Source organism: Zootermopsis nevadensis, unplaced genomic scaffold (genome assembly GCF_977971745.1).
Source record: "Zootermopsis nevadensis isolate Lab colony 2312 unplaced genomic scaffold, Znev_1.0 Znev_ptg000028l, whole genome shotgun sequence".
NCBI classification, from domain to species: Eukaryota; Metazoa; Arthropoda; class Insecta; order Blattodea; family Termopsidae; genus Zootermopsis; species Zootermopsis nevadensis.
The window spans coordinates 20,229,016-20,241,871 of record NW_028259160.1 but is presented as its reverse complement, the minus strand read 5'-3'; the positions used below and the strand labels follow the sequence as shown (position 1 = coordinate 20,241,871).

General features: G+C 46.0%; 1 protein-coding gene across 2 annotated transcripts in view; it reads right to left on the bottom strand.

Annotated features, from left to right (window-relative positions):
- Positions 1-253: 253 nt before the first annotated feature.
- The window catches only part of Oamb (Octopamine receptor in mushroom bodies), a 109,910-nt gene continuing 97,307 nt past the window's right edge, over positions 254-12,856 (bottom strand). For both annotated transcript variants that reach the window (XM_087357828.1, XM_022058098.2), the window contains exons 4-6: positions 6,130-6,248; positions 4,780-5,015; positions 254-4,320 (exon numbers count right to left, since the gene is read on the bottom strand). In XM_087357828.1, coding sequence (XP_087213954.1) covers positions 3,333-4,320; positions 4,780-5,015; positions 6,130-6,248 — 1,343 coding nt within the window. In that variant the 3' untranslated portion in view covers positions 254-3,332. The remainder of the gene's footprint in view (positions 4,321-4,779; positions 5,016-6,129; positions 6,249-12,856) is intronic.

Genomic DNA, 12,856 nt, shown 5'->3' with positions numbered 1-12,856 from the left:
TGATACTCGCTCAACCAGTCAAAAAGTTTCCCGGATTTTACGAATCTCTAATGTTTATTACCATCGCTGTCTTCAGCCAGCTTAACCCTGTCAACATGTCCCAAACAACATAATTGATACCCATTTTAATATTTACCTCCTTCTACCCTTTAGGTTCCTGGACAATCTTTTGTGTGAACTGCACAGTTTCTTTGACACGTGTCAAAAGGGACTGGTGGAAATAAGTGTAAGGACAAGCGAAGTGTTTAACATGTTTACTTGTTGACATAAATATATTTGGTTCATAAGATATACACAGCAGACAATCATTCCACTCAGAAAAAGTGGTCACATCGTATTTGTGTGGCGCAATGGGTTAGGTTAGAAGGCTGGCCACTCTCACTGTTTAATTTACATTGGTTACGGGCTTTGTAACATAAAATGTTCGGGAAACGTGCACGTGTATAGTCGGCGTAGTAGTTTTTGGCCGTTGGAGAAGCTAGCGGAGCTGGCGGACGGGCCTAGTCTGTGTACTTGAGGTGGCACGGTCAGCGAATTTCTTTTGTTTGGGCGTTCAGTCAGCATTATACTATCGCACAAGAGACTCGCTCCTAGCCTTTCCCTTGAAAATTCCACCGGCCAAAAACTACTACGCCGACTATAAGTTGTACAGTTCCAAACATTAGTACGTGATGACAGTAGACCTCCTAGCGACAATAATCACAAAATAAATGAACACTTTAACAAAAAAGCATGACTAGCAATAATAATAATAATATCGACGACAATAATCAAGATATAATGATGATGTAGTTCTTGAACTTATGAATGACGTAGAAAATGAATACAAAATGTGAACTACGTAGCAGCTGTTAAACATATTAATGGTAATACCCGTTTTAAATGTGGTTTTTGTTGTTGTAAATAATCGCTGAATATGCAGTGCACACACACTTTGAATAACAGTGAGAATAATGACATTTGTGTTGACATTGTTACGATCCGGTGCTTTGTCATTTGTAATAAGTTATCAGCTGCGTCATCTGACACAAGATGCTATCAGCAACGAGTTCAGTACGCAAATAAATACAGGGCAGTAAAGTGTAAGGCATTATTAATATTGGTAGCCTACATTTCAGTTGAAACAATTCACATGTAAGGAACAATACTTGGAGTTACGTGTTCTGTCCACCGACCAAAGGCTTCGTTGATGTCTTGTCACGAACATGGGTCGACGTTAATATCGATAAATTGCTTCTTTATTCAGTAATTTCCACTTTTTTTAGGAGCAAACTGTACTCGTGAAAATATTCCTTAGACAGAAATTAAAAATCTGGATATTTGTGGCATATAGAAGTGTTTATTTTTCCCACTGCTGATAAAATTCACACTGCACATAAAATGACTCCAATTATCGCTGTTCGAGGCTTCCGGTGCCTTCGGCAGGCTTTGCCCTGACGCGGAAGTTCACTAGATGTCCTGTTCAAATCGATACATCGCATTCACACACGTTTATATTTTCTGTGCTAATCTTATATCGAACTAGTCAAGATTCCAAAACGATTAATGTAACTTACTTTAAAGTAATCGATCATTGGATGAACAGCCAAGACCCTCGCCGTCTGCAGGTCTCCTTGGGTTTCGGGAATGCACAATATTTTTGAGCCAAACAGTAATGGAGGAGGGAGGTTATCCTTGATCAATCTGCCAGCAGTTAGATGCGTTGTGCTTACGAGTGGTACACATTAGTGGACATAGAGAACGACGAATTCTTACCTATTTAAACATAACGTTCTATTCATTTGTGACCCACGGTGGTCTAGCGGTCAGAACACTAGCCTTGTAAGCCTGGGGTCCCGGGTTCAATTCCCGGTGGTGCTCAAATTTATAACTTGTGTTGGGCAAGGCCGTGGTCTAGGCATCACGGAGTTTTCCTCCGGGGGCTTCCCCGGTTTCTCCGTGGCATCCCAACAATTACTCCATTCACACACAGAAGAAGGCAATGGCAAACCACTTCTGGATCATCTGCCAAGAATGTATATATGTATGAGCAGGTCCCTGACAACCTGAAGAGGTTGGAAGGATCCTGTTCATAATATATGGACCTGTCGTCAGACAGAACACTACAAAAAATAAATTCATTTGTGATAGGAAGATCATGAATTATCTGCCAGCCTGAAAACCTCTGGTCTACGTAATTCCTGGACACGTCTAGACCCACTAAGATACTCAGATTGCGTCACTCATAATGGAAACAAAATAATATCTCTCCTTTCTCGGTGGGTGTAGCCTCGTTTCTTAACATTTTAATGTTATGGATAGATTATACTTTGATCGTAATTCTTGTGTTCTTAACTTTAAGTCTTGTAGTTAAACGTCATAATATTTTGTTCTGCCTTATTCACCCTGACGATATTATCGTATTATTATAGTTCGGAAAATGAAAGCAGGGTGTGTCACGATGTAGGCTCGTATCATCTGTCGTTCGCCAGGACTGCCGTTGAAGTCTGTTACTCGCCACAGCATCGGTTTCTGAACGTACGTCGCGGGCCAGTAAATATAAAATTTGGATTCACGTCTTAAAGGCTATAACTGCACTGCAGACAAATCTTCTACACTTCGACACAGTTACGTTGCAATTTGTGTGTATTAACAAACACCCGGTGATGATTTCGAAGATGACTGTCTTAAGGGATGTTTGATAGCGGAACATACCTCCGGGTCGCGGTAGATTTTGAACCAGAGGGGCCTTCTGCCACGAGCTTCTCGTATGAGCGTATTGATAAGCTGTACAGGGAACTGGGAGTCAGATATTCTCTTCATAACGTAATGTAATGATTAATAGATTTTCTGTCGATAACGCAAATTCACGGTGGTCTAGCGGTTAGAACGCTGGCCTTGTAATCCTGGGGTCTCGGGTTAGATTCCCGGCGGTGCCCGAATTTATAACTTGTGATGGGCAAGGCCGTGGTCTAGGCAACACGGAGTTTTCCTCTGGGGGCTTCCCCGGTTTCTCCGTGGCATCCCAACAATTACTCCATTCACACACAGAAGAAGGCAATGGCAAACCACTTCTGGATCATCTGCCAAGAACGTATATGAACAGGTCCCAGTCCGAGAAAAGGATGGAAGGATCCTGTTCATATGGACCTGTCGTCAGACAGAACACTGAATAATAATAACGCAAATTCATCTAAGTGATACCGCGAAGTGTTATTCTTCCAGTTGAATTAAACCCTGTAGTTCGTTGTTACTTAGATGTAAACGTATTTCCAATTGGATAAAGAGAAATGCCCCGCCGAAACGTCTAATGTAACAGAATGTAGAGCAGTGTTTCCACGAGGCAGCGGAGGTCACCTGGAGTCAGAACCCTCGTTTCCCTGGTCACTGTCATCGCCGGTCAGACTGTGCGGGTACTGCTGTGTGTTGCTGTTGGAAGGGGATCTGCCCCTGTCAGAGCCGGGCTCCGGCCCCCGAGTTCCGAGCTGAGAACCGTCTGACCCTCTCCGTCTCGTCCAGTCTCGATTTTCGTTCTTCAGTTTCTTTGCGCACAAACAACGGCAGATGATCCTCTTAAAGGCGAACCTGAAGTCTTTGCTGAAGAGCGCGTAGATACAAGGATTGATGGCTGAGTTGCAGTAACCGAGCCAGAAGAGGACGGAGAACAGTAGATGGTGGATGCAGTCCTCGCAGAAAGCGCGAACCAGGTACATGGTGAAGAACGGCAGCCAACACACGATGAAGCCGCCCACAATTATGCCCAGGGTCTTGGCAGCCTTGGTCTCCATCCGGAACCGCTTTACCTGTGCCTTGATATTTCGTTTGCCCATTTTGGAGATGAGCCTTGGCTTACTGGCCGCGTTGCTCTCGTCGAAGGTTGGCGACGGCGACAAATCCCTGTCCTCCAGCAGCTGCTGACTGGCTCCAACAGCCAGAGTGCTGTCCGTGCTGCTCCTGTGGGAAGTGAGACGGGACCCCGTCACTCGGAGGTGGCAGTTGCGGTGGACACTCGACGTGGAGTCGCGGTTCCCGTTCGAGTAGTGGACAGCGTAGAGGGCGGGAGGTGGCGAGGACGAGGAGAAGCTGGACTTCTTGGAGCTGTTAGGGCTCGGGGAAGAGGAGGCCGGCGCCCCTCCGTTGTTACTGATGGCGTCGCTGCTTGGGTAACTGACGCTGATCTTGATTGGCTTGTTGCTGCGTCGCGTTGATGAGCGGTTCAGACGCTGGCATTCGGGCGACTTGACGCTGCTGGGTGAGCCACAACCGCTGCTTGTCAGACTGGTCTCCGTCACGCTGCCTTCCGGGGGTGGTCCGTGCCGCATCACCGAGGATCCACGCCCTCTGAGAAATTAAGGAGTCCCATTAATGACACGAAACCAGAAAGTCAAGTCGAGTCACGATATTGACGGATGTGTCCTGAATTTCCCTTGCAGCAGGGTTTGAGTCCTTACGTGTTTGGGATGTGTTCCCCGACGTTGTGACCAGCAGCCTAATTGATTCAGCAACGAATCAGTGAATATATGTTCGCCAAACGGCTTCTTTCTGAGATTCTACGGGCAATGACCTTGAAATCTAAAATGCTGGAATATCAGCTGTAAACTATCGTTCTAGTAGCAATTTAAGTAGTGCTGATATAAAATCGAATGCGATTTAACATCCTGAAAGCCCTGACAATGCCTACGATGGTCTTCTGGGTTGTGACATCGCATATAGGGAAAGACCTTTCGGAGGGAACTACTGCCTCGATATTTAACTCTAAAAGTGGAATCAGATTCCTGAGCAACGTTTTCGCCTACGAACCTGTGGATCCGAAGTGTGAGGCGCTGCTCGTCAAAGCGGTTGCCGAAGGTACGCGAGCTCTTGGTAGTCCGGAAGCCCTGGTTGATGGCACGAGTCGTCTGCACGGCAGCGCGGTAGATTCGCCAGTAGAAGAACAGCATGACGAACATCGGCAAATAGAAGGAACCCAGCGCCGAGTAGACGACGTATCCAGCGTCGTTCGTGAGCTCGCAGACCCAGGGGCATCGCTCCGGTACCTGCACAGTCACGGGGTCTCTCTGTAGGCGAAATCCGCACACGGCCGACCGGCATCGCCTTGGTCTCCAGTCGCATCGGAGGTTTTCACGGTTATGAGAGCTGACATTCCGTGTCTTCTGGTTTGTGACACCGTACACTCTGGGTCATGTGGGACCGCGTACACTGTGTCCCAACTTGTGTGGGAATTTTGAATATTGCCGACATACGCCTGGTTCTGTTCGTATTTTAATGACAGCTTTTACCTTATTTCTTATTCCAGTTACTGTTTACGCCTAATACTACACACTTTCAATGAAAATAATCTTCACATGGAACTTAAGTACAAGAGATAAAAAATGTAAGATGTCACTAGTCCCTTTTATCTCGTGATTATTTTGGCTTTATTAATTTTGGGGTTAAAATTTCTCCAGCTATCTTGTACGATATTTGTACGCGTACTCGATTACCGATATTCTTCTCGGAATTTGTCAGATACGTTTCAAAATGTCAGGATATATAAGTCGCAAGTGACGAGTGTCATCTGAGAATTTTATTTTTGCGATAAATGAAAATATTTTTTTTTTTTTAAAAAAAAATTCAGAGTGTGGTGTAGTACGTCCCGATACAAATCACTAAATAATGCCACCGAAACACGCATTGATGAAAATTATTTTTCGGAAAGTAAACGATTAACAGAACTCAAATATTCAGGAAGTTTTCAAAGCTCAGAAGTGGAATTCTTTGTGATGAATAGTTTCAACGTATACAAAAAAACCACGATCAAAAACGAAAGGAAATTTAATACGGTTTGGGGAGTCTGTTCAGGCGAACAGGCCTCTGGCCACCATCCAATTGGCCCTGCCAGAGGAAACGAAGCCAAAACATTCAGGCTTAACGACGTATTGTCGCCAAATTAGTTCATCTGCTGACAGATTTACAATCAGGACTTTGAAACAGACAGAGTTAAGAACTCAAGACTTTCAGACTCCTCATGTCAAGCAGGAATGGGACGAACATGGAACAGGAAACTATTTATTCAGTCGCTATGGTAACGAATTACTGAAAAAATAATTTGTTATGTCTTCCTTAACCTCACAACTGGGGGCATTCGGGGTCTGTCGTAATGTTCCTTACCTGCAGAGGCGAACTGGCTGAGCGAGATGATATGAAGTTGCTGTGGGCCTGAGAGTCCCTCTTGTCCTTCCAGCCCACCAAAGGGGGGAAGCAGATCACGAAACTCAACACCCAGACACCTGGAACACGATGGAGAGTCACTCGCCCACGTTACGAAGAAATCCTACAGCTTGTGCGTTCGCAGGCAACACTCTCATCTCGGGTCCCCGGGAGGAGCTGCATGACTCATCGCCAAACGCTAAAAACATCTGCCGCTAAAATTACGTACAGCTAACATCTAATGAAGTTGTGGTTCTTGTCGTGTCTGTCTGTGGGTCTGCTTCGATGAAATGTTTAACGGCGTGTTTTTCTGTGTGAATCGTATGTAAAATGTGATGTTAGAAGTAAGTGTCGGAGAGAATTTCCCGTGATAACAACGGGCATCCCTGAACGTCTTCATAAAGTCAGGACTAAGTCACTTCTGGATAAGAAGCCTGCTAGAAAACGTCATGCTTGAAGACGATCTAGACGTAGCAAGGCCTAGGTTGGGGCGCACACCACAGAAACTACTGAGACAGCTCGCACAAGAGACAGGCATTTCGAAATCATCAACAGCAAAAGCGAGGAGGCGTTGAATTTATACAGAGATTGTGCGAAACTATTTTCAGATTCTGTCATAATACAGGGAAGTTAATGTTGTTGGTTAATAGAGCATGTAGCCTCATGAGCGTTGTCTAATGAAATGCACGAAAAATAACGAAGGCATGGATGACCGAGTACGTGTCTCTGCATTCTTTAACTCGAGAACAGCTGGATGTATATTGATGAAGATTACAGCACTTGCCACGTGATAGCGAGATCAGCGCCACGAAATATGTACTATAGAAATGATCTACGGTAATAGATCTTCGAAAAATATCCAAAGTTATTCGTAATTATTTGTATAATGCAAGACAATAACGTGGCTATTGCATGAAATGATGGAATAATTTGACCCAGTCAGGATTAAATCCCATGACTGTACGTACATTCCGTGTACGTCTATCGATCCACAGTCGTTGAGAGGACATTATGAAAGCATTGTTTCTAAAGTTAAAATTAAAGTAGTTTTTATGAATAACAGTTTATATTAACAGGTTAATAGGAATTTCTGCATATTTTTAGTAGTCTTATGATACGAGGTGCGATCGGAAAGTTTCAAGACTGTGTCAATAGAGGGCGAACCGGATGTAGTACGAGCTTCTGCCGCTAGGGGGTGCGGCCTACATTCATAGTGAATCAGTGTGCCAGCCGGCATCATCGAATTAGCATTTGTTTCTTAGTTACGGGCGTTTTGGTAGTGCATTACACCGACCCTCCTGCGATTTCGGAATGGCGTGTGCATCAAATTTTGCCAAAGACTCGCCAAAACGGCTACGGAAACCTATGAAATGCTAAAGCAAGCATTTGGGGAGTCCGCAATGGGTCGTGCACAAACTTTTGTGTGGCATTCACGTTTTAAAAATGGCCGAACCTCTGTCGATGATGACGAGCGTTCTGGACGACCATCTTCCAGCACAACGCCCGAAAATGTTACGAAGATTCGGCAGGCCATTCACGAAGATCGACGTCGTACCATCAACGACTTGTGCGATATTGTTGGGATAGGCTATGGGACCTGTCAGCTTATTCTAAAGGAAGAACTCCACATGCGACGCATCATGACAACGCGCCAGCGCACACTGCCCTCAAAGTTCGGCAGTTTTTGGCCTCAAACACCATGGCCGTCATCCCGCACTCTCCTTATTCGCCGTGTGACTTCTTCCTCTTCCCAAAGATAAAAATTCAGCTAAAGGGAAGGATATTTGAGACGATAGAAGAGATTCAGGCAGAATCGCAGATGGTGCTTGACAGGCTGACAAAGAAAGATTTCCAGGGATGCTTCCAGGCTTGGCAGCGGCGCTGGGATCGTTGTGTTCACTCCCAGGGGAACTACTTCGAGGGTGATGGATGAATTTAATACCTGAGATAAGTGTACGGGTTTTTATACGCGCAGTCTTGAAACCTTTCGATCGCACCTCGTATAGCGTAAAAGCAGCCAATGCCCTCTGAATCAATTTATACTGTACTTTCAGCAACTAGCTTCTGATAAATAATGAATCAACAAACCAAGCCCTAACTTTGTATACTCCAGAACCGACTTGAGTTTTCCAATTTTGTTTAATCAACAAGAGTCAAAATTAATTACGACTTTTTCAAAGAATCTCGGACGAAAAATGAGTGATATTTCTGCTTTCGTATATGAAGATAATTCAAGATGGCTAAGCGCGGTTCTTTAAATCAGGAAGAGGTTATGACGGTGACAGTCTGAGAACTGAGGTGAATAAATTTATGGAATTATTTGTAGAGCCAGACGTAAACATGAAAAAAAAACCCTCATCCATCGAAAGAGAGAGAGAGAGGCACAGAACGTGACATCAGTCCGACCAGACGCTGGATGTGAATTTATCTGCGAGATCCGCCTGTGCCAGTCGCCAGAGAAGGGGGCAGTGCTAATGAAATCTCTGCTTCGCTCGCTAGGACGCGTCGTGTAGTCGTCAATAGATGTTATTGAGCAATCTTCCTGTTTCCGCTGTTGGTAAGTGGGATGGGAAGCTGCAGGATTCTGTCGAAGCAAACCGGAGAATCGGGCCTGAGTGCATCTGTCCCTGGGGCTGTGTTCTGGAAGCATCCAGACTGGCTGTGGCATGGCCTGACGGGAAATGTTAGGGGAACATCCGCTGCTCTTAGCGTCATCCATCAGAGGGCAAAGAAGTTATCTGTTTCATCACTGAACACAAGTGTTCACTAATCTGATTACAATAACAATCTGAAGATTTCTGTCTTCTGGGTTGTTACGCTGTGTAGTCTGGTCGATGTTAACCAACGTTTCAGAGGTCATACTGCCTCCGTCATCAGAGTATGAAGATTTCTGTCTTCTGGGTTGTTGCGCTGTGTAGTCTGGTCGATGTTAACCAACGTTTCAGAGGTCATACTGCCTCCGTCATCAGAGTATGAAGATTTCTGTCTTCTGGGTTGTTGCGCTGTGTAGTCTGGTCGATGTTAACCAACGTTTCAGAGGTCATACTGCCTCCGTCATCAGAGTATGAAGATTTCTGTCTTCTGGGTTGTTGCGCTGTGTAGTCTGGTCGATGTTTACCAACGTTTCTGAGGTCATACTGCCTCCGTCATCAGGGCGATGAGTATGAAGATTGCTGTCTTCTGGGTTGTTGCGCTGTGTAGTCTGGTCGATGTTTACCAACGTTTCAGAGGTCATACTGCCTCCATCATCAGGGCGATGAGTATGACGATTTCTGTCTTCTGGGTTGTTGCGCTGTGTAGTCTGGTCGATGTTAACCAACGTTTCAGAGGTCATACTGCCTCCGTCATCAGGGCGATGAGTATGAAGATTGCTGTCTTCTGGGTTGTTGCGCTGTGTAGTCTGGTCGATGTTAACCAACGTTTCTGAGGTCATACTGCCTCCGTCATCAGGGCGATGAGTATGAAGATTGCTGTCTTCTGGGTTGTTGCGCTGTGTAGTCTGGTCGATGTTTACCAACGTTTCTGAGGTCATACTGCCTCCGTCATCAGGGCGATGAGTATGAAGATTGCTGTCTTCTGGGTTGTTGCGCTGTGTAGTCTGGTCGATGTTTACCAACGTTTCAGAGGTCATACTGCCTCCATCATCAGGGCGATGAGTATGACGATTTCTGTCTTCTGGGTTGTTGCGCTGTGTAGTCTGGTCGATGTTTACCAACGTTTCTGAGGTCATACTGCCTCCGTCATCAGGGCGATGAGTATGAAGATTGCTGTCTTCTGGGTTGTTGCGCTGTGTAGTCTGGTCGATGTTAACCAACGTTTCAGAGGTCATACTGCCTCCGTCATCAGGGCGATGAGTATGAAGATTTCTGTCTTCTGGGTTGTTGCGCTGTGTAGTCTGGTCGATGTTTACCAACGTTTCAGAGGTCATACTGCCTCCATCATCAGTGCTATGAGTATGAAGATTTCCGTCTTCTGGGTTGTTGCGCTGTGTAGTCTGGTCGATGTTAACCAACGTTTCAGAGGTCATACTGCCTCCATCATCAGTGCTATGAGTATGAAGATTTCCGTCTTCTGGGTTGTTGCGCTGTGTAGTCTGGTCGATGTTAACCAACGTTTCAGAGGTCATACTGCCTCCGTCATCAGGGCGATGAGTATGAAGATTTCTGTCTTCTGGGTTGTTGCGCTGTGTAGTCTGGTCGATGTTTACCAACGTTTCAGAGGTCATACTGCCTCCATCATCAGGGCGATGAGTATGACGATTTCTGTCTTCTGGGTTGTTGCGCTGTGTAGTCTGGTCGATGTTAACCAACGTTTCAGAGGTCATACTGCCTCCGTCATCAGAGTATGAAGATTTCTGTCTTCTGGGTTGTTGCGCTGTGTAGTCTGGTCGATGTTAACCAACGTTTCAGAGGTCATACTGCCTCCATCATCAGTGCTATGAGTATGAAGATTTCCGTCTTCTGGGTTGTTGCGCTGTGTAGTCTGGTCGATGTTAACCAACGTTTCAGAGGTCATACTGCCTCCGTCATCAGGGCGATGAGTATGAAGATTTCTGTCTTCTGGGTTGTTGCGCTGTGTAGTCTGGTCGATGTTTACCAACGTTTCAGAGGTCATACTGCCTCCATCATCAGGGCGATGAGTATGACGATTTCTGTCTTCTGGGTTGTTGCGCTGTGTAGTCTGGTCGATGTTAACCAACGTTTCAGAGGTCATACTGCCTCCGTCATCAGAGTATGAAGATTTCTGTCTTCTGGGTTGTTGCGCTGTGTAGTCTGGTCGATGTTTACCAACGTTTCAGAGGTCATACTGCCTCCATCATCAGGGCGATGAGTATGACGATTTCTGTCTTCTGGGTTGTTGCGCTGTGTAGTCTGGTCGATGTTTACCAACGTTTCTGAGGTCATACTGCCTCCGTCATCAGGGCGATGAGTATGAAGATTGCTGTCTTCTGGGTTGTTGCGCTGTGTAGTCTGGTCGATGCTAACCAACGTTTCAGAGTTCATACTGCCTCCGTCATCAGGGCGATGAGTATGAAGATTTCTGTCTTCTGGGTTGTTGCGCTGTGTAGTCTGGTCGATGTTTACCAACGTTTCAGAGGTCATACTGCCTCCATCATCAGGGCGATGAGTATGACGATTTCTGTCTTCTGGGTTGTTGCGCTGTGTAGTCTGGTCGATGTTTACCAACGTTTCTGAGGTCATACTGCCTCCGTCATCAGGGCGATGAGTATGAAGATTGCTGTCTTCTGGGTTGTTGCGCTGTGTAGTCTGGTCGATGCTAACCAACGTTTCAGAGTTCATACTGCCTCCGTCATCAGGGCGATGAGTATGAAGATTTCTGTCTTCTGGGTTGTTGCGCTGTGTAGTCTGGTCGATGCTAACCAACGTTTCAGAGTTCATACTGCCTCCGTCATCAGGGCGATGAGTATGAAGATTTCTGTCTTCTGGGTTGTTGCGCTGTGTAGTCTGGTCGATGTTTACCAACGTTTCAGAGGTCATACTGCCTCCATCATCAGGGCGATGAGTATGACGATTTCTGTCTTCTGGGTTGTTGCGCTGTGTAGTCTGGTCGATGTTTACCAACGTTTCTGAGGTCATACTGCCTCCGTCATCAGGGCGATGAGTATGAAGATTGCTGTCTTCTGGGTTGTTGCGCTGTGTAGTCTGGTCGATGCTAACCAACGTTTCAGAGTTCATACTGCCTCCGTCATCAGGGCGATGAGTATGAAGATTTCTGTCTTCTGGGTTGTTGCGCTGTGTAGTCTGGTCGATGCTAACCAACGTTTCAGAGTTCATACTGCCTCCGTCATCAGGGCGATGAGTATGAAGATTTCTGTCTTCTGGGTTGTTGCGCTGTGTAGTCTGGTCGATGTTTACCAACGTTTCAGAGGTCATACTGCCTCCATCATCAGGGCGATGAGTATGACGATTTCTGTCTTCTGGGTTGTTGCGCTGTGTAGTCTGGTCGATGTTTACCAACGTTTCAGAGGTCATACTGCCTCCGTCATCAGGGCGATGAGTATGAAGATTTCTGTCTTCTGGGTTGTTGCGCTGTGTAGTCTGGTCGATGTTTACCAACGTTTCTGAGGTCATACTGCCTCCGTCATCAGGGCGATGAGTATGAAGATTGCTGTCTTCTGGGTTGTTGCGCTGTGTAGTCTGGTCGATGCTAACCAACGTTTCAGAGTTCATACTGCCTCCGTCATCAGGGCGATGAGTATGAAGATTTCTGTCTTCTGGGTTGTTGCGCTGTGTAGTCTGGTCGATGTTTACCAACGTTTCAGAGGTCATACTGCCTCCATCATCAGGGCGATGAGTATGACGATTTCTGTCTTCTGGGTTGTTGCGCTGTGTAGTCTGGTCGATGTTTACCAACGTTTCTGAGGTCATACTGCCTCCGTCATCAGGGCGATGAGTATGAAGATTGCTGTCTTCTGGGTTGTTGCGCTGTGTAGTCTGGTCGATGTTAACCAACGTTTCAGAGGTCATACTGCCTTCATCATCAGGGCGATGAGTATGAAGATTTCTGTCTTCTGGGTTGTTGCGCTGTGTAGTCTGGTCGATGTTAACCAACGTTTCAGAGGTCATACTGCCTCCGTCATCAGAGTATGAAGATTTCTGTCTTCTGGGTTGTTGCGCTGTGTAGTCTGGTCGATGTTAACCAACGTTTCAGAGGTCATACTGCCTTC